Source organism: Carcharodon carcharias, chromosome 2, assembly GCF_017639515.1.
Source record: "Carcharodon carcharias isolate sCarCar2 chromosome 2, sCarCar2.pri, whole genome shotgun sequence".
In the NCBI taxonomy this organism is placed as follows: domain Eukaryota; kingdom Metazoa; phylum Chordata; class Chondrichthyes; order Lamniformes; family Lamnidae; genus Carcharodon; species Carcharodon carcharias.
This window is the reverse complement of record NC_054468.1, coordinates 8,798,403-8,817,054: the sequence shown is the minus strand read 5'-3', so window position 1 is coordinate 8,817,054 and position 18,652 is coordinate 8,798,403. Positions and strand designations below refer to the sequence as shown.

General features: G+C 48.2%; 1 protein-coding gene across 6 annotated transcripts in view; it reads left to right on the top strand.

The window, feature by feature from the left end:
- The window catches only part of LOC121289917 (TRAF2 and NCK-interacting protein kinase-like), a 348,329-nt gene that overhangs the window by 268,278 nt on the left and 61,399 nt on the right, over window positions 1-18,652 (top strand). For 5 of the 6 annotated variants that reach the window (XM_041209918.1, XM_041209930.1, XM_041209898.1 and 2 more), the window contains 5 exons: window positions 483-890; window positions 10,678-10,842; window positions 11,966-12,226; window positions 15,021-15,127; window positions 18,091-18,266. In XM_041209918.1, coding sequence (XP_041065852.1) covers window positions 483-890; window positions 10,678-10,842; window positions 11,966-12,226; window positions 15,021-15,127; window positions 18,091-18,266 — 1,117 coding nt within the window. The remainder of the gene's footprint in view (window positions 1-482; window positions 891-10,677; window positions 10,843-11,965; window positions 12,227-15,020; window positions 15,128-18,090; window positions 18,267-18,652) is intronic. The other variant, XM_041209938.1, reaches the window with a different exon arrangement.

Genomic DNA, 18,652 nt, shown 5'->3' with positions numbered 1-18,652 from the left:
AGTGACCAGCTCACAATGCAGACACACCGATATGTAGCTTCTGCAAGTGATAGTAGCCCCCAACTCTGATTGGGCTGTACTGTGGGCCATTTCATTGCACAAAATTCCCAGCTCCACCAGCCCCACTCCATGACTATGATTGATGGATTTTTGTTGGGAACGTGTATTTAAAATTATGAAACCGAGGTAGGTAAATGGAGTTGAGATACAGTTCAGTCATGGTCTAATAGCATGGTAGAACAGGTTCAAGGTGCTGAATGGCCTCCCCTTGCTTCTATGTTAGGAGGGAAATACTTCTTATTCACAGTAAAAGCCCCCTGGTTTGTTGACGTGTCCCCATCACAGGTAACGCATCTGGTGTCAGCCATGTCTGGCCAATATGAAATATGTGGAGACTTGTTCTAACGTCGCTGTGGTTTTTATCCCAGGTAGGTGTGAGCTGCCTTTGTTTTTGAACAAATAATTCTGTCATCCAAACCCAGGTACAGAAACGATCGCTCAGTAATTCTCCCCGACGCCCGTCCAAACAGGAACTGCCTTCCACTAAGTGGCCATCGTCAAATGACATCTCCGATCAGCGTCCCGCTCGTCAATCGGTTCACCAGCCGAATTCCGACCAGCGTCTCCGGGCTCCCAGATTCCTTCCCTCCGCCCTGATCAATGGACGAGGCTCACACCAAGCAACGGCTGTGCAGGACTCCAATCAACCTTTGGCTGGACCAGCCCACCCCCATACCCGAGCGGAAGACAAGCAGAAGTCACGATCCCCCAGAGCCCCCCTGAAGGACCAGGCCAGGCAGACACAATCGCGGGGACGCTTACTGGCCAAACAACATCTGCCCCAGGAGCTGGCCTTTGAGTTTGGACCTAACGGAGTGGTGAAAAAGAATGTAAACGGCTCCATTTCAAATCCACCAGGGAATTCAGATGAATACATCTTTACCTTTTGTCAAAGTGGGGTTGTTAGGAAAAGGAAGAGTAAGTCAGCAGCTAAAGTTGCAGGACCCCCACATTACAGATTCACAATGAAGCCAAGTGGGGTGGTAGAGAAGGTTCCAGAGACCCCCAGAATAAGAGTGGATCCTGATTATTATAGACAGATCCCTGAAGAGGCAACAACCAATGAGGGAGGGAGTAGGCCATCCTCACCAATTTCTGCTCATGCCTCCCTCTCTCCAACATCTACTCTTAGCCTGTCCCCAGATTTTTCCGAGGGCTATTTGTCTCATTCTTCCCCAGCCTCTCTTTTAACGGAAGTGATGAAAGTTGAATCTCGAGCGAGTTCTGGGAATGGAGGATTCAATCTGAAGGTCCCTCAGCCCAGCCATTTGCTGTCCTTAAAAAAGATGGCCAGCACCCCCGATCTTGCTAGCATCGGCTCCTCTTCTTCCGCTCATCCTGCTTCTCCTCAGCTCTGTCGCTCCAGCTCTGCTCGTTTTCTTTCCGCTGACAATAACTATCGTAGTTCCCCCATTCCCTTCAACCGCCTGCAGCATGGTGTTTCTTCAGACTGGTCTCCCTGCCATTCCCCAGAGTCTTCTCTTTCCCACAGCTTCCCCAGCTATCATAGCACACTCATGCCTTCCCCTACTCACTCTTCCTCGGAGGAATTGTCAAACATTTCCTCACACAGTCCTTCCTTGAGAAAGCTAATAACAGACAGCCCAACTTTACCTCCTAAGTCCGAAAACTTCAGGAACAAAATGCCCCACACTCCAATAATAAGATTGGAAATTGAGCCAGACAGTTGTCCAGAAAGGAGGAGGAATAACCCATACCCCCAATCAGCAGGTAGCTCAATGAATGGTAACTGGTGGTTCTCCCTTTCACCTCCAGAAATCTTTGCAGAATCCTCCTTATCTCAATCTTGCCCTGAGGGTGTTTTCAGACAAGTGCAGATTGCTGATCTCCCAAATGCCGCAGTTCAGTTCTGAAAATAGTTATTTGTAAGTCCAAACTTAATGCCATCTGAGGTCTGACACCTCTCAACAAGGGAGCAGTCAACGGTCTTGAACTCCATATGGACATTCACAGACCAATTAACCTAATAAATGTAGCTTGTTAGTCCCTCAATCATATCCATGAGGGTCTCCAAAATGGTTTTAACATAATTCTCATGATAACTTACCTTCTTGTGCTAAAGACCAACTCTTCTGGACATGGGGAGCTTTGCTCTTATTTCTTGTCTCCTCCTATGCTCACTCCACCCCCCCCTCCTCCACTACCAAACCCCCCCCCCCCCGCCCACCCGCCTGGTTTGTGGTCTGGTCACGCTCAAGGTGCTCTTGTATTTTCCTAAACAACCTTTCTTACTATGGTATCAGCTCTCACTCAACTTCTGATTGCACTGATGGTTCAGTGAGCTCCTGCTTCAGTCAGACCCCAGCCAATCTTCTTTATAATCCCCCAAACATCTGATACATTCCCTACCTGTTCATCAGCCAGGGGAGTCCCAGTGTATTGGTACCGATGAAATTTACTGAATCCACCCAGACAATGCACAGAACAGTCATAGATGCTTATTCCAATGCCCCGTGCTCTGGTGACATCTTTCTTAAAGTAGACCCATTTTCCTGTTTGATAAACTGCTATTTGGAGTTAAAACCTTTGGGCTGAGGAAAGGAAGGCTCAGCATAAAAGATGATTCTTTCCACATGTAGAGAAACAATTATTTCTATTTCTATTTCTATAGCCCCTTTCACAACCTCAGGATGTCCCAAACCAACCAATGAAGTATTTTTGAAGTGTAGTCGCTGTTGTAATATAGGAAATGTGGCAGCCAATTTACACATGGCAAGCTCCCACAAATCACAATGTGGTACTGACCAGATCACCTGTTTTAATGATGTTGATTGCGGGATTAATATTGGCCAGGACACTGGGGATGAGTCCCGTGCTGCTCTTCAAAATGGTGTAATCTTTTGTGTCCACCTGAGAGAGTTGATGGGGCCTTAGTTTAATGTCTCAACAGAAAGACGTTGGCTGGATTTTCCAGCCCCTCATGCTAGTGGGATCTTCCAGTCCTGCCAACGGGAATGGAGATTTCAATGGCTTATCGCTGGGGAACCCGCTGTGAGGGGGTAATGCAAAATTCCGGCCATTACCTCTGACAGCACAGCAACTCCCTCAGTACTGCATTGGAGTGTCAGCCTGGATTATGTGCTCAAGGATCTGACAAAAATGTCAGCCGAAATTAGGTGAACTCTCACTTTTGTTCCTTCCTCTTTTCTCCTGAAGTTGTTAATTCCTGCACCTAACCAGTTTACAGGAGTTGACAGACAGTCTTCAACATACCAATGAAACCTTTCCCCACTATTTCCAGTGCCCTATCCCAATGTGAATTCCCTGGTTCCCAAGAATAGATTGCCCCATCACCAATAATTAAAAGTGAATCTAGCAAGTGGTTTCTTTTCTATAATAAAGTAAATCTTCTAGCAACAATAACATAACATTTCATTTGAACTGAGGGAGAGTCAAGAGAGGCCTTGCTTTACATCATGTTGAGTTTTTACAACACAGAAACAGGCCATTTGGCCCAACTGGTTATGATCCACACAAGCCTTATCTCCCCCTATCAGCATATCCTTTCATTCCTTTCTCACTCATGTGTTATTGGCTTTTCCCTCCAATACATCTGTACTGTTTGCCTCAACTGCTCCATGTGGTGTTGAGTTTCTTCTGAGCTCCTGACTGAATTTATTAGTAACTATCTTATATTTATGGTCATTTGTTCAAGAGAAGACATTTCCATTTATGGGAGAGTCTATGTCTACCCTATCAAACCCATTCATAATCTTAAAGACTTCTCATCAAGTCATCTATTAGCCTTCTCTTTTCTAGAAAAAAGGGCCCCAGCCCTTTCAGTCTTTCCTTTTGGGTATAAATTTTAGGTTCTGGTACCATCCTTTCAGTCCCAGGCTGTTGTAGCATCACAACATTGAATGTTCTGTGCAGTCATGAGATCCAACTTTTGTCAGTATTACAAGTTGTCCATGGGTATGTGTTGGGCTGTTTCATTACTTTTCTTATTCCCTCCAAAAATGTTGCAGATTTCTTGAGAATGCCATGCGGCCAAAATTATTCCTCATCTTTATGTTAAAGTTGAGTGTTACCTGATGTCTTGTGGCCCATTCTGCACATCCCTTGCTTCTCAACTGTCATGCTAAGCGTGAATGTTCACATTTTGGTTAAGCATGATGTGAAGAGATGGGGTGGGACACATTTACCTCCTGTTGCTGTGTCCCCACTTTACAGTTGGTGCTTGAGGTTCCTTGGTGCTTTGCCTGTCTTATTGCTTAAAACCAGTGTTCAAAAATTCCGAACCATAAGTAGAATGTTGGCCACTATGATGACCCACGTTGAAACTTTGGACGTCATCTCTTAGATCGTGGAGGAGACATGGGAAATAGGAGACTCTAGCTAGGACAAGATTATTCCTACTCATTTGTCTTTTCCAGTATTGTTTTGAACATTCTGCTCTTTGGCCCTTCCTCTTTCTGTTGGCTCTTTTCTGTTTGAGCGGCATGATTCCCTTGTCACAGAAAACCACCTGTGTACTTCTCTCTTCTGTGTCACTGTGGCTCCACTCTCTGACCACACCCACTCTCCTCAAAATTTTCTAACAAGTTCACACAACAGAACAACCACAGGATACATATTCCAGGACTTTGCATTAATCAACAATGACAGCACTTTGCCCAGCACAAATCATTCTTAGTTATCAGATCTCTCAAGGGACAGGACAGTTCCTGAAATCACAAAGGAAACCCCCATGCACTTTAGGATAATAGTTAGAGCTCTAACTGTTCGGTAGTCAATAGTTTGGGATATCATTGAACAGCAGTGGTGGAAATATGTATGAACAAGAGACCTTAGATACCCAAGAAAGAGAGTGTGGGCTTGTCTGAAACTCCACAAGATTGCATCAGAACATGATGTATTCAACAGAAATATGACATTTTAAGATTAGTAGACATTGGAACTGAAAACAGGCATTCAAATCTGGCATTATTCCTTTTAGAATCTAGTCTGATTTCTCCCCTTTTCACTTTGTTCCCTAGCAACAGCAGAAACTGTTTGAGGGACACCAACAGCTCTCACCACCCAGTATACTTCATAAGTTGCCACTCATTATTACATCAATCTTCACAATCAGTTCAGGGCCTAACCTGGCCCTTCCAGCCAACATCATTGGATGTCGATCAAAAGCAGAGTTTTAAGATCCATAACTCCTCCCCCCACCCTTCTCCAGCCCAGAGACACTTGAGGCCAGTTTTATTTGATATATTACTGGCCCTGGTTGGCTTAGCTAACTTAAGCCACAGCAGGAATTGAACCGGAGACTTGAATAACCCAGTTCCAACTGATGGTCCATCACCCACTGCACTAACTGCTTCCTTGTCTGCCATTGTTTCTACTTTAAATGGACATTAAACATTACGCTTGCTTTTCTACAGTGCCTCTCACAATGTCAGAAGATCCCAAGGTGCTCACCAGCCAATGATGTACTCTTTGAAGGGACAATCATTGCTGTAGTGTTGGGGAAACATGGCAGCCAATTTGTGCACACCAAGTTCCCACAACTGAGGGAAATTACCAGTCTTTTTTTGGTGATGTTGGTTAAGGGATAAATATCTCAGGACACCAGCGAGAACTCCTCTGCTCTCCTTCAAAGAGCAGTGAGGGGTCCTTTCATCCGTCCAAGAGTGCAGCCTTTGTACTGATTTTAATCTCACTAGTGACAATTTTAGTGGTACCTTCAGTACCCATTCACTCCCTTCCCCTGTTATATTCATTCCATTAAAACTCTATTGCCAGTGATATGAGAGTTTCCCAAATTGCTGCAGTTCTCGTCTCTGTCTACCAGTCTTCAGGCTCTTCAACTTAGACATATTTCTGATGGCATCTTTGTACTTTTCCCTGTTTACTGTTGTACTAATACCTGTACTCCTGCACTTGGGACTACATCATTGGTGATACTAATTTGAGAATGACGAGCTACCATTAGAACCATGACATTCATGGAGCTCACAGCATGTTAGCAAGGTGCTGAATGTGAACCTCCAATAGGAGCTGGAAGTGAATCTCAAAGTTTCATTCATTGTAATCCAACTGGAATCTGCTTCAATGCAACTATTTTCCATTTATACCACACCTCTAACCTGGTAGAACATCCCAAGGCATTTCACAGTCAAAATTTAACACCTAGCTATATAAAAGCGCTATTAAGACAGGCATCCAAAGAGGTAGATTCACCTCACCTACAAAGGAGCATCTTAAAGGAAGGGAGAGAGGTGGAAAGGTTTAGGGAGCCAAAATTGGGGGAATGCAGGTCTTAGGGTTTTGGGGCTGGAGAAGGTTTTAGGGAAATGGCGAGGGAAAGACCAGGGATTAGATTAGAAAGATAACGATTGGAAAAATGGTCAAATGACAAATTGGTTGTCATTTATCACTTTATAATATATTTTATGCAGCTCAGCAGTTGTCCTGTTCTATTTCTGATGAATATTCTTCCTTGCATTGACTGCTCAGCTAGGGTACCACCTGAATTGTGGGAGGGAATCTGAGGTGAATTGTAAAATAATAATTATATTGATGGCAGGCTAGGTTTTGAAAGTCTGTAGGTTGCAACAGGATAAGTAAGTGAAGGGGAGCAAGGGGTCAGACTTCTTCAGCACAACCTCCCTAACCCTTACCTCACCGTCCAGAGGGACAAAGGCAGCAGGTGCATGGGAACACCATCACCTCCAAGTTCCCCTCCAAGTCACACACCATCCTGTCTGGGACATTTATTATCCATTCCTTCATGGTCACTGGGTTAAATCCCTGGAACACTCCACCTGTCAACACTGTGGGTGTACCTTCACCACACGGACTGCAGTGGTTCAAAGGGACAGCTGGCCAGCACCTTCTTGAGGGCAGTTAGGGATGGGCAACAACACATGTCAGAAATCAATGAAAAAAAAGGACTTGAGGTCCTGGGAAGCAATGAGTTATAGGAGGTGATGGTCTTTCCCAATCCAATTTCTCAATTAGTGAAGGAAGGGGCAAGAATTTGGAGACCATTTCAAACTGCTGAGGGACTTTTTCCTAAATTGTTCTTCCAAAACATTTGATGGTGTGGGATGTGAATAAGAAATGGAAATGTTTTTGATCTGAATGAAAAGGCAGCTTTATTCTGCCAAAGCTACCAGATACTTCCAGTCCCAAAGAAGGTCATCTCAGCCTCTGCATGAGCGGAAAGCACTAAAACTACTTTATATTACGTATTTTGTACCAATTTCCTCCTTGCTAACATTGTTAACATTAAACACTAATTCTGGAGTCAGTCAAAACTGCCGAGTCTCTATATCGTCCTGAGTCCTCATCACATAGATGCCAGTCCATAAGCCATGCAATATCAAGAAATGGCTGAAGGCACTGGATACTGCAAACGCTCTGGGCCTTGACAACATCCCGGCAGTAGTACTGAAGACTTGTGCTCCAGAACTTGCTGCGCCACTAGTCAAGTATTCCAGCATAGCTACAACACTCACATCTATCCTGAAAATATGCTAGGTATGTCCTGTCCACAAAAAGCAGGACAAATCCAGTCTGGCCAAATACTGCCCCTGCAACCTACTCTCAATCATCAGCAAAGTGGTAGAAGGCATTGGTGACAGTACTATCAAGCAGCACTTACTCAGCAATAACCTGCTCACTGACGATCAGTATGGGTTCTGCCAGGGCAACTCGGCTCCAGATCTCATTACAGCCTTGGTCCAAACATGGGCAAAAGAGCTGAATTCCACAGGTGATAGTACCTGCCCTTGATATCAAGGCAGCATTTGACTGAGTGTGGTATTAAGGAGCCTGAGCAAAACTGGAGTCAATGGGAATCAGGTTGGAGTCATACCTAGCACAAAGGAAGATGGTTGTGGTCGTTGGAGGTCAATCATCTCAGCTCCAGGACATCCCTGCAGGAGTTCCTCAGGGTAGTGTCCTCAGCCCAACCATCTTCAGCTGCTTCATCAACGACCTTCCCTCCATCATAAGGTCAGAAGTGGGGATGTTCGCTGATGATGACTGCACAATGTTCAGCACCATTCACGACTCCTCAGATCCTGAAGCAGTCCATGTCCAAATGCAGCAAGACCTGGACAATATTCAGGCTTGGGCTGACAAGTGGCAAGTAACATTCGCGCCACACAAGTGCCAGGCAATGACCATCTCCAACAAGTCTAAACATCTCTCCTTGACAATCAATGGCATTATCATTATTAAATCCATTGATATCCAGAAATTTAACAGGACCAGCTACATAAACACTATGGTTAGAAGAATGGGTCAGAGACTGGGTATTCTGCATCGTGTGACTAACTTGCTGACTCTCCATAGCCTGTCCACCATCTACAAGGCACAAGTCAGGAGTGTGATGGAATACTCTCCACTTGCCTCGATGCGTGCAGCTCCCACAAAACTCAGAGAGCTTGACACCACCTAGGAGAAAGCAGCCCACTGATAAGCACCATACCCTCACCTTAAACATTCACTCCCTCCACCACCAACGCACAGTAGCAGCAGTGTGTACCATCTACAAGATACACTGCAGAAACTCACCAAAGCTTCCTCAAGGGATCCTTCCAAACCCACGACCACTAACACCTAGAAGAACAAGGACAGCAGACACATGGGAACACCACCTGGAAGTTCCCCTTCAAGTCACTCACCATCCTGACTTGGAAATATATCGCCGTTCCCTCACTGTCGCTAGGTCAAAATCCTGGAACTCCCTCCCTAACAGCACTGTGGGTGTACCTACATCACATGGACTGCAGCGGTTCAAGAAGGCAGCTCACCCCCACCTTCTGAAGGGCAATTAGGGATGGGCAATAAATGCTGGCCCAGCCAGCGACGCACGCACCCCATGAATGAACAAAATTAAAATGTCAAATTTGGATGGAAGATAGTTGAATGTAAGACTAACTCCAATTGGTTTAGAGCCAGGTAAAAAGTTTATAGTGCAGATCCTCAAGGTGACAATGTGGCTCATTTAGATGACAGGTTGTATTTGTGGAAAGGGAAATGTTTTCCTCCTTTCCAAGAATGAAGATGGAAGCAGCTCTCTTCAGCTGTGATATATGAAAGAAAGTTTGTATTTCCTGAGAATAGTGGAGTGTCTGGTCTGCTGGAAAGTTAGTGCCATAAACTGAAGAATATTCGCCGAGCATTCCAACTTTAATCTTTCACCTCCCAGCATCCATGGCAAAACAACTGGATACTTTCAGTGTGCGGGCTCAGTATCACAGAATAACTCTCGAGTTGATGGATCTCCGAGCTTAACCTGGAAGGACTCGCTCAGAAACCAGTTTATGCTTTTAGAAACCAGAACCTCAAGTTTGGAAGCCATTTTTCTCTTGGATTTTGATCGATTTGGAACATTGAAGACAGTGCCTTGTGTCGCCTGATGCAGCTACGATCTTTAAGCTTCCTTTTACTATTCCTGTCTTCTCTTGGGCTGTTGAGGGTTGAGGATCTGATGGAATTCCTGGTGTCTCTCCCTGATTGGATCTCCAACATCTGGGAACGCTTGCCTGAAGCTATTAGGAATTAGTAACCAGTGCTGAGATGATCTGAAATGTCTAATTTGCTTTAAACTCTTCATTTTGCTCCATTTGATTTGTAATTATACCACTTGACTATGAGCCTTTCAAAAATGTTTGCCCTTTCACAACTGAGGCTAGCAATGACTCAATGGACGAGAACGTAACTTATTCACATGGCATCCCTCTGTTGGCTAATTGAGTGGAGATGTTAACCTATTTAAGACACTAGATAACACCAGTGTTAAGATGACAGATGGGGCTACATCCTATAAATGGGTTAATTGTCCTCTGCTAATGTCATAGAGGGTAGTTCTGGATTTTAGTCGTGTGGTATAATGCAAGTGGCCTTATGGTTATAGTCCATTAATCTCCAAATAATCCAGGAGTCGTGCAGTGTGACTGATTACTATCAGCTTCAGTCAAGTTAGTACCAGGCATTAATCAACTCTGCCTGACCTTTTGGTGTTCTATATTTTGGTGTCTGATGGATTGATCTGCTTTGAATGCATTAGAACTTTAACTATGTGGCCATGGTGCCTGCAGTGCTTTTTTTTAACCAGAAGCAGAATATTTGAAACCCTTGCAACATTGGGAGATTTTGGTCCATTCTCAGACCTGAATGTAAAAGAAAACACAATTCCGTCAACTGTCTTAGAGCCTTGAACCCTAGGCCAGAGTGCCGTCTCCAGATCTGAGATGTTGGGATAGCCCCATTGTAGACCTTGTCAGTACAAGGTCAGTACAGACCTTGTCTGCCAACTCTGTGTTTTTATCCTCTGATTTGATTTTATGCTTGCCCTAAACCAAAATTCCCTTCCTATTTCATCCCCTCTCCAACTCATTTGGAATGTGCTTTCTTGGATCATTGTGGAGAAAGCATCCAATCTGAAAAAGTGGGCTGAATTCTAAGACCTCCCCCTGCCCTCTTTGGCTCTCTCCAAAATATACCTGTTGTATTCTGCTTTGGGTTAAGGTGAGTGTTGAGAGAGGTTTGCTGGACAAGGTTTGGATGGTGTTATTTTGATGTTGCTAACACTTCTTTCTTTCTTTTCCTCACTACCCACCCCCCCCAACACCTCTTCTTGGCTTTTAGGTGGAGGAACGCTCCAAATTAAACCGTCAGAGCTCACCAGCGATGCCACATAAGTTGGGGAACAGGATGTCTGATCCAAGCATGCCACCTCGCTCCGAATCATTCAGCAACAATGCAGTGCAAGCTGCACGGACACCACCAATGCATAGACCTGTAGAGCCCCAGGTAGCAGAGTCCAAGGTTCCTACACTCTTCACCTGTTGCTTGCATGGGGGGCAGCTTGAAATATTATGGATTGGTGACATTTCCAGAAGGCGCTATTCCTGCTTCGCAAGCTTTTATAGGATTTTACAACATAGAAAGAAGCTTTTCAGTCTGACTTGGGTCCATGCTCCACACCAGCCCCCTTCCATCATACCTCATCTCACCCTATCAACATATCCCTCTATTTCTCTCTCCCCCGTGTGTTTAGCTAGCTTCCCCTTAACTGTATCTGTGCTGTTTGTCTCAGCCACTCCCTGTGGTAGTGGGTTCCACGTTCTCGCCATTCTCTAGGTAAAGTTGTTCCTCCTGAATTCCCTATTGGATGTAATAGTGACTATCTTTCTGGCCTCTAATGTTGACCATCCCACATCTCATCCAACCCACCCCGCAACCCTCCCCCACCCCACCCCACACCCCTTCCCAACCACCTCAAGTAGAGACAGCTCCTCTTAGGCCAGTTGAGCACCTTTATAATTTTAAAGACCTGTGTCAGGTAAAATTGGTCTTGCCTGATGGTGATGAGCTCTTGGTTCTAGCAATGTATTTCTTTTGCACTTTCCCCAGTGCTTCCATACCTGTTTCTATGCTTGTGCTAAACCAGTTTGAGGATTACAGGCACAGGGTCCCATACAGCCCAGGTTGGTCTCAAGTCTCGCTGGGGATCCTATTCCCTTCCACCCCATCCACTGCAGCTGGATCCTGGAGACCTGGGAACTCCAAGCAGGATGTTGGGAGGACTGAATGGAGAAGCATCTCGAAGATGGGGATTAGGAAGGAGTTTAAATTCAAGGTCAAAGTGCAAGAGACCTTTAGGAAACCTATCGAAGACCCGTTGGAAAGGCGCCTGGTCTCCCTTCTTCACTGCCCCCACCACCCCTACTCTCCCTCCATCATCATTGTGTGCAGCCGCTTTTTAAACAGTTCTAGAGTTTGAGACTCCATTATTTTCATGCACAGAAATTCCTTTCCATGCGATGGTCACTCTCTATTTGTGACAAGCTCCTTGAGTTTGGCCTCAAATGTGCCACAAGATAATGTACACATTTGCAGATCTGGGAGGTAACTCTAATTTCCTTCTGCGCAGGTCCAAGTAGCTCACCTGGTTCCTCTGAAACCCCACGGCACTTCCATGACGGGCTCCCAGTCCCTTCACGAGCAGCCAACTAAGAGTATGTCCAGCGCTTTCCATTCACAAGAGGGGCTAATGTCACATCGTGCCGAAATACCACGGCAGAACTCCGACCCCACGTCAGAAACCCCGCCCCTCCCTCCCCGCATTGGGTCAAGAGAAGAAAAGTATGGGGGCAGCGCCTGGCACAGGCAAGAGGAGGACACCCCACCCAAGGTAATCAACTCGTCATGTGGTCTCGTCTCTCTGCAAGGCTGCATTGAGGCTGATGAAGGCAACAAGTAGGGTTGTCAACTCTGGATGTTACTCCAGGAGCTGTCATCACATAACCTCCAACCACTCCACCTCCTCTCCACACTGTCATCTCCAAGTATGCCTATCATCCCAGAACTTAGCCTTCCCATAGCTAATCGGAACGTGACACCCTCTTCAATGCCAAATTCGATCATTCTTGACTGCTGGTCAAACAGTCCTCGCCCGCTCCCCCAATTTCCAAATTTTATAGAACAAGTAAACACCAAGCTTTGGAAGAAATTGAAATAAGCCACTTTTTCCCCCCTCCTTGATTGTTGCTTGCAACCGTGTCCAGAAAGTTAATCTTTAATTCCTGGAGATTCCGGAACAGTCCCAGAGGCTTGGTGCGCCTAGGTCCAAGATGCACCATATGTTATAGGTTCTATACCAGCATTGTACTCAGATCCTACCAGGTCAGTGGCATCCTCTTCTAGCACCATCCAGTGGTAGGATGTTAGGTTGGCACACAGACAAGCTAAAAGGGTGAGATACCTGGAGCTAAATTGCCAGTGCAGGTGAGGAACTCGAGAACACAGGCCCTGAATTTTCAATTATCCCAGTCTCCTACAACTTTGCCTAGAGATTGACAGAACTCCAGGTGATTTTTTTTTTGGGCCACTTAAGCTGTTCCACCAGGGGGCTTTACCATGCTCCTGTATAGAATCATACAGCTCAAAAGGAGGCCATTCAACCCATCATGCCTGTATTGGCTCTCTGAAAGAGCCTTGCAATTAGTCCCATTCTCCCTGCCCTTACCCCATAGCTGTGCAATTGTCCTCCTTTCAAGCGTCTCTCCAATTCTCTTTTGAAAGTTACAATTGAATCTCCTTCCACTCACCTTACAGGCAAATCAGAATGACTCATTCAGTAAAAGAAACAATTCTCCTCCTCTTGCCTCTGGTTCTTCTGCCTATTCTCTTAAATCTGTGTCCGTCTGGTTACTGACCCTCCTGCCATTGGAAACAGTTTCTCCCTACCCAATCGTTCAAAACCATTCATGATTTTGAATGTTTATCAAATTCCCCCTTACACTTCTCTGCTCTGGAAAGCAATCTCAGCTTCTGCAGTCTCTCAACATCATTTCAAACCCCTGCACCCTTCAGCAAGTAACATGCCTGACCTCTTTGGCCTGACATGAAGTTCAGCATCATTTTCAGATTAGGGGGAGCAGGGTTCTGAACACCTCAGTTATATCTGCCCTTAATTGTTTCTGCCCTAAAGAGAAGCACAATGGAGATCTCAGCCTTTCAGAAAGGAGGCAGATGTGTTCTGGTGTCTGAAGGGATCCATGGTTACTGAAGAAACCTTTCAAGTTAATATGATAGATAAAGGCATGTAATTGTGTGGGTGTGACCAGTCACCTACCTGGAAGACATTTGTCATGTGGACAACAGCCTCCTGATAACTTGCCCAAGATGGATGCAGGAATCTGGCTTATATTAGCTTGGCTCGGTTGGGGGCACTCTTGCATGAGGTTGACAGTTGTGGGTTCAAGCCTCATGCCAGAACTTGATCACATAACCTAGGCTGTCAGCCTGGTGCTTTGTGAGGGAGTGCTGCACTGCCAGAGGCACACTGTGATGTTAATCTCCCAGGTCCTTCGGCCTATTCTGTGTGGTCCAGTTCGTGTAATTGGCATTAATACTTAAGGATTACAGGATTCCCTGTAGATCCACCCCTAACGTTACAGCAATAGGGGAAAAAGCCCCTCTGCAGAAATTCAAATCCCATTCAGTCACCGTTAGGGAAGTGGGGGAGTTTTTGCCGTTGTCCTGGGGTCCAACATTCTTCCCTCTGGCAACACCATCCGAAAGGGCTAACGGAATGTTCATCCCATTGCTGCTTCTGGGGTCTTGCTCTGCACAAAATGGCTGCCACATCTGCCTCCATAGCAACATCTGCTGCACTTCAATGTGACTGATTGTAGGTGAATGAAGCACTTTCTGAGATGGGATTTGGTGCTGTAACATAGAGATAAATCTGCTCATTGTCTCGAAGTCACTAAATGGTGGAAGCTGCAGTCCGAGCACAGCCTCACGGGGAAAAGCGAATCACTTCAGGGAAAAAAACCCCTCCTCAAGCATGCAGCATCCCCAGTATGAAATTCAAGAAGGGTATTCCCACTTGGTCCATCTGATATTGGATAATTGTTTCAGAAATAGAATCAGGAGGAGGCCATTCAGCCCCTCAAGCCTGTTCTGCCATTCAATGAGATCAAGGCTGAGCCGTATCTGAACCCCAACTGTCTTTTTCTGCATACTTCTCAATTCTGCTACCCATCTAAAATCTACCAATCCCAGTTTTGAAAGCTCCTGTTGACCCTCAACCTCCAAAGATTTTCTGGAGGGAGGGAGGGAGGTCCAGATTTCTACAGCCCTTTGTGTAAAAAAGTATTTCCAGATATCACCCCTGAACGAATCTGGCTCGAATTTTACGTTGGTGCCACTTGTTCTGAACTCTTCCCACTAGAGGAAAGAGTTCCTCTCTCCTGTCTAGTCCACTGAACCCCCTTCATCATTCTAAAAACCTCCATTAGATCACCCCTCAACCTTCAGCACCAGTGTAAAGATTGGATCCCACACTAAACCCTGCGTCTGTCTCTCTCTCTTCTTTGTGACCAGTTTAGAAGCCACATTATTGCCTGTTCCCATTCCCACAGTGACCCCCTGCTGGCTCTCATTGCCTCATTGTGACACTTTTAACTTTTTATACTCAGGTCCCTCAAAGGACGACATCCATCTCCCCAGCACCTGGGCGCAAGAATTCTCCAGGAAACAGCAGCGGATTGGCTAATCGACCCAGTGCCCAACTAATAAGAGCAAGGTAATCAAACCAAGGAAGGATTTATCTGGGAAAGCATTCCTCAGCTATTCGGAAACTTTGTAGTAAAATCATTTCAATGCCTGGTTTCAGTATGGGTGCTGAAGGGCTGTATCAACATCCTGGGGGTTACCATTGACCAGAAACTGAACTGGGCCAGCCAGATAAATACTGTGGCTACTAGAGCAGGTCAGAGGCTGGGAATCCTGCAACGAGTAACTCACCTCCTGTCTCCCCAAAGCCTGTCCACCATCTACAAGGCACAAGTCAGGAGTGTGATGGAATACTCCCCACTTGCCTGGATGAGTGCAGCTCCCACATCACACAAGAAGCTTGACACCATCCAGGACAAAGCAGCCCACTTAATTGGCACCCCATCCACAAACATTCACTCCCTCCACCACCGACGCACAGTAACAGCAGTGTATACCATCTACAAAATGCACTGTAGGAATTCACTAAGGCTTCTTCAATAGCACCTTCCAAACCCACGACTGCTACCATCTAGAAAGACAAGGGCAGCAGACACATGGGAACACCACCACCTGGAAGTTCCCCTCCAAGTCATTCAACATCCTGATGTGGAAATATATCACCGTTCCTTCAATGTCATTGGATCAAAATCCTGGAACTCCCTCCCTAACAGCCCTGTGGGTGTACCTACACCACACGGACTGCAGTGGTTTAAGAAGGCAGCTCACCCCCACCTTCTCAAGGGCAACTAGGGATGGGCAATAAATGCTGGCCCAGCCAGCGAAGCCCACATCCTGTAAATGAATAAAAAATATTAGCAGTGGCTGTGAATGTTACGTAGGCTGTGATTTATGATGGGCTCAGTGGATCTTATAACTGCAAGAATGACTCTTGAAGGAATCAAAATGATACCGTACAGAAGCCATCATCCAATCAGCAATAGCCTTCAGGGAAGGGCACATGTCAGCCATGGTTCAGTGGGTAACACTCTGACTTGGGAGGTCGTAGGTTCAAGTCCCACTCCAGAGAGTAAGCACAAACACCGAGGCTGACAATTCCAGCACTGTACTGAGGGAGTGCTGCACTGGTGGAGGTGCTGCCTTTCGATTGAAATGTTAAACTGAGGCCCCACCTGCCACCTGCCCCCCCACCCCCCCACCCACCACCTCCACTCTCCAGGTGGATGTAAAAGATCCCACTGGCAATTTTCCAAAGACGAGCTGGGGAGTTCTCCCCAGTGCCCTGGCCAATATTTATCCCTCAATCAACATCACTAAAACATATTTTCTAGTCATTATCATATTCCTGTTTGTGGGAGCTTGCTGTGCACAAACTGGCTGCATCACTACAGTGACTACACTTCAACAAGGGCTTTGTTGGCTGTAAAGCACTTTGCAACATCTTAAGATTGAGAAAGGCACTACACAAATGCAGTGTCTCTCTTCCTTTTTACATGAGTTACTGTTGCATTCTGTGTACTGTGTCTCATATTTACAGTAACAGTCAACCAGAACATGCCCTTCCTGGTGTCTGAGTGTCAGTTCACCCAAATCCCTGGAATATTCACATCCCCCAGGGTGAAGGAGAGAGAAAGCATCCAGTTTTCCTGTTTCTGGTCATTAACTGGTCCCTCAGTCACTGTCCAGTCTCAGGTCCCCCGGTCAGCGCCCTGTCCCCCGGTCAGCGCCCTGTCCCCCGGTCAGCGCCCTGTCCCCCGGTCAGCGCCCTGTCCCCCGGTCAGCGCCCTGTCCCCCGGTCAGCGCCCTGTCCCCTGGTCAGCGCCTGGTCCTCCAGTCCCTCGGTCAGCGCCCTGTCCCCGGTCAGCGCCCTGTCCCCTGGTCAGCGCCCTGTCCCCTGGTCAGCGCCTGGTCCTCCAGTCCCTCGGTCAGCGCCCAGTCCCTCGGACAGCGCCCAGTCCCCTGGTCAGCGCCCTGTCCCCTTGTCAGCGCCTGGTCCCCCAGTCCCCCGGTCAGCGCCCTGTCCCCCGGTCAGCGCCCTGTCCCCCGGTCAGCGCCCTGTCCCCCGGTCAGCGCCCGGTCCCCCGGTCAGCGCCCGGTCCCCCGGTCAATGCCCTGTCCCCCGGTCAGCGCCCTGTCCCCCGGTCAGCGCCCTGTCCCCCGGTCAGCGCCCGGTCCCCTGGTCAGTGCCCGGTCTCCCGGTCAATGCCCTGTCCCCCGGTCAGCGCCCGGTCCCCCGGTCAGCGCCCGGTCCCCCGGTCAGAGCCCGGTCCCCCGGTCAGCACCCAGTCCCCCGGTCAGCGCCCAGTCCCCCGGTCAGCGCCCTGTCCCCCGGTCAGCGCCCTGTCCCCCGGTCAGCGCCCTGTCCCCCGGTCAGCGCCCGGTCCCCCGGTCAGAGCCCGGTCCCCCGGTCAGCACCCTGTCTCCCGGTCAGAGCCCGGTCCCTCGGTCAGAGCCCGGTCCCTCGGTCAGTGCCCGGTCCCTCGGTCAGTGCCCGGTCCCCCGGTCAGAGCCCGGTCCCCCGGTCAGCGCCCGGTCACCCGGTCCTCCGGTCAGCGCCCGGTCCCCCGGTCAGCGCCCTGTCCCCCGGTCAGCGCCCTGTCCCCGGTCAGCGCCCTGTCCCCCGGTCAGCGCCCTGTCCCCCGGTCAGCGCCCTGTCCCCCGGGCAGCGCCCGGTTCCCCGGTCAGCGCCCGGTTCCCCGGTCAGCGCCCGGTCCCCCGGTCAGCGCCCTGTCCCCCGGTCAGCGCCCTGTCCCCCGGTCAGCGCCCAGTCCCTCGGTCAGCGCCCAGTCCCTCGGTCAGCGCCCAGTCCCTCGGTCCCCCGGTCAGCGCCCGGTCCCCCGGTCAGCGCCCGGTCCCCCGGTCAGCGCCTGGCGCCCTTGTTGTGATGTGTGGCTGAGGATTTGTTTTGGGGAGTTTTCTCTGGAGCTGTTGCTGGAGTCACTGTGATGGGTGTTGTCTGTCGGTAGAGATATTTCCAAAAGTCTCTCTTTGGATGAGGATGTTTCGATGACTCTTCCCTCTTTTCCCTCGCAGTAATCCTGACCTGCGGAAGAATGAGAACCTGTTGGAGACTCCTCTACATCGTACCAGCAGCGGCAGCTCGTCCAGTTCAAGCACGCCCAGCTCCCAGCCCGGCTCCCAGAGCGGATCCCAGAGCAGCTCCCAGCCCGGCTCCCAGAGCGGATCCAACGAACGCAACCAAATCCGAGGTAAGGGGGGACTGAGGAGGGTGGGATGAGGAGGACAGAGGAGGTGAGTGAGGAGAGGGTGGTGGTGGCGGAGGTGCTGGTGGTGGGAAGGTTGGGAAAGGATGGGAGATTTGGGGAGGTGTTTCGCAGGGAGGAGGGAAATGAGGGGTGGAAGGGAGGGAAGATGTGGGGGATGGCATTTAGGGGAGGGGAGGAGGTGTGGGGAGTGACGTGTGTGTAATGTTTAGATGTGTCCCTGGTTGCTATGGAGGTGAGACAGCCTCTGACTGAACGATAACACAGTGAGCCCTATTACATTGGAAGATCCAGGGTTTGAAACACTCTCCAGATAATCCCAGGAATGGAAACTGCTGCATTGCTGTGCAGGTTGGGAACCGTTAAGGAAA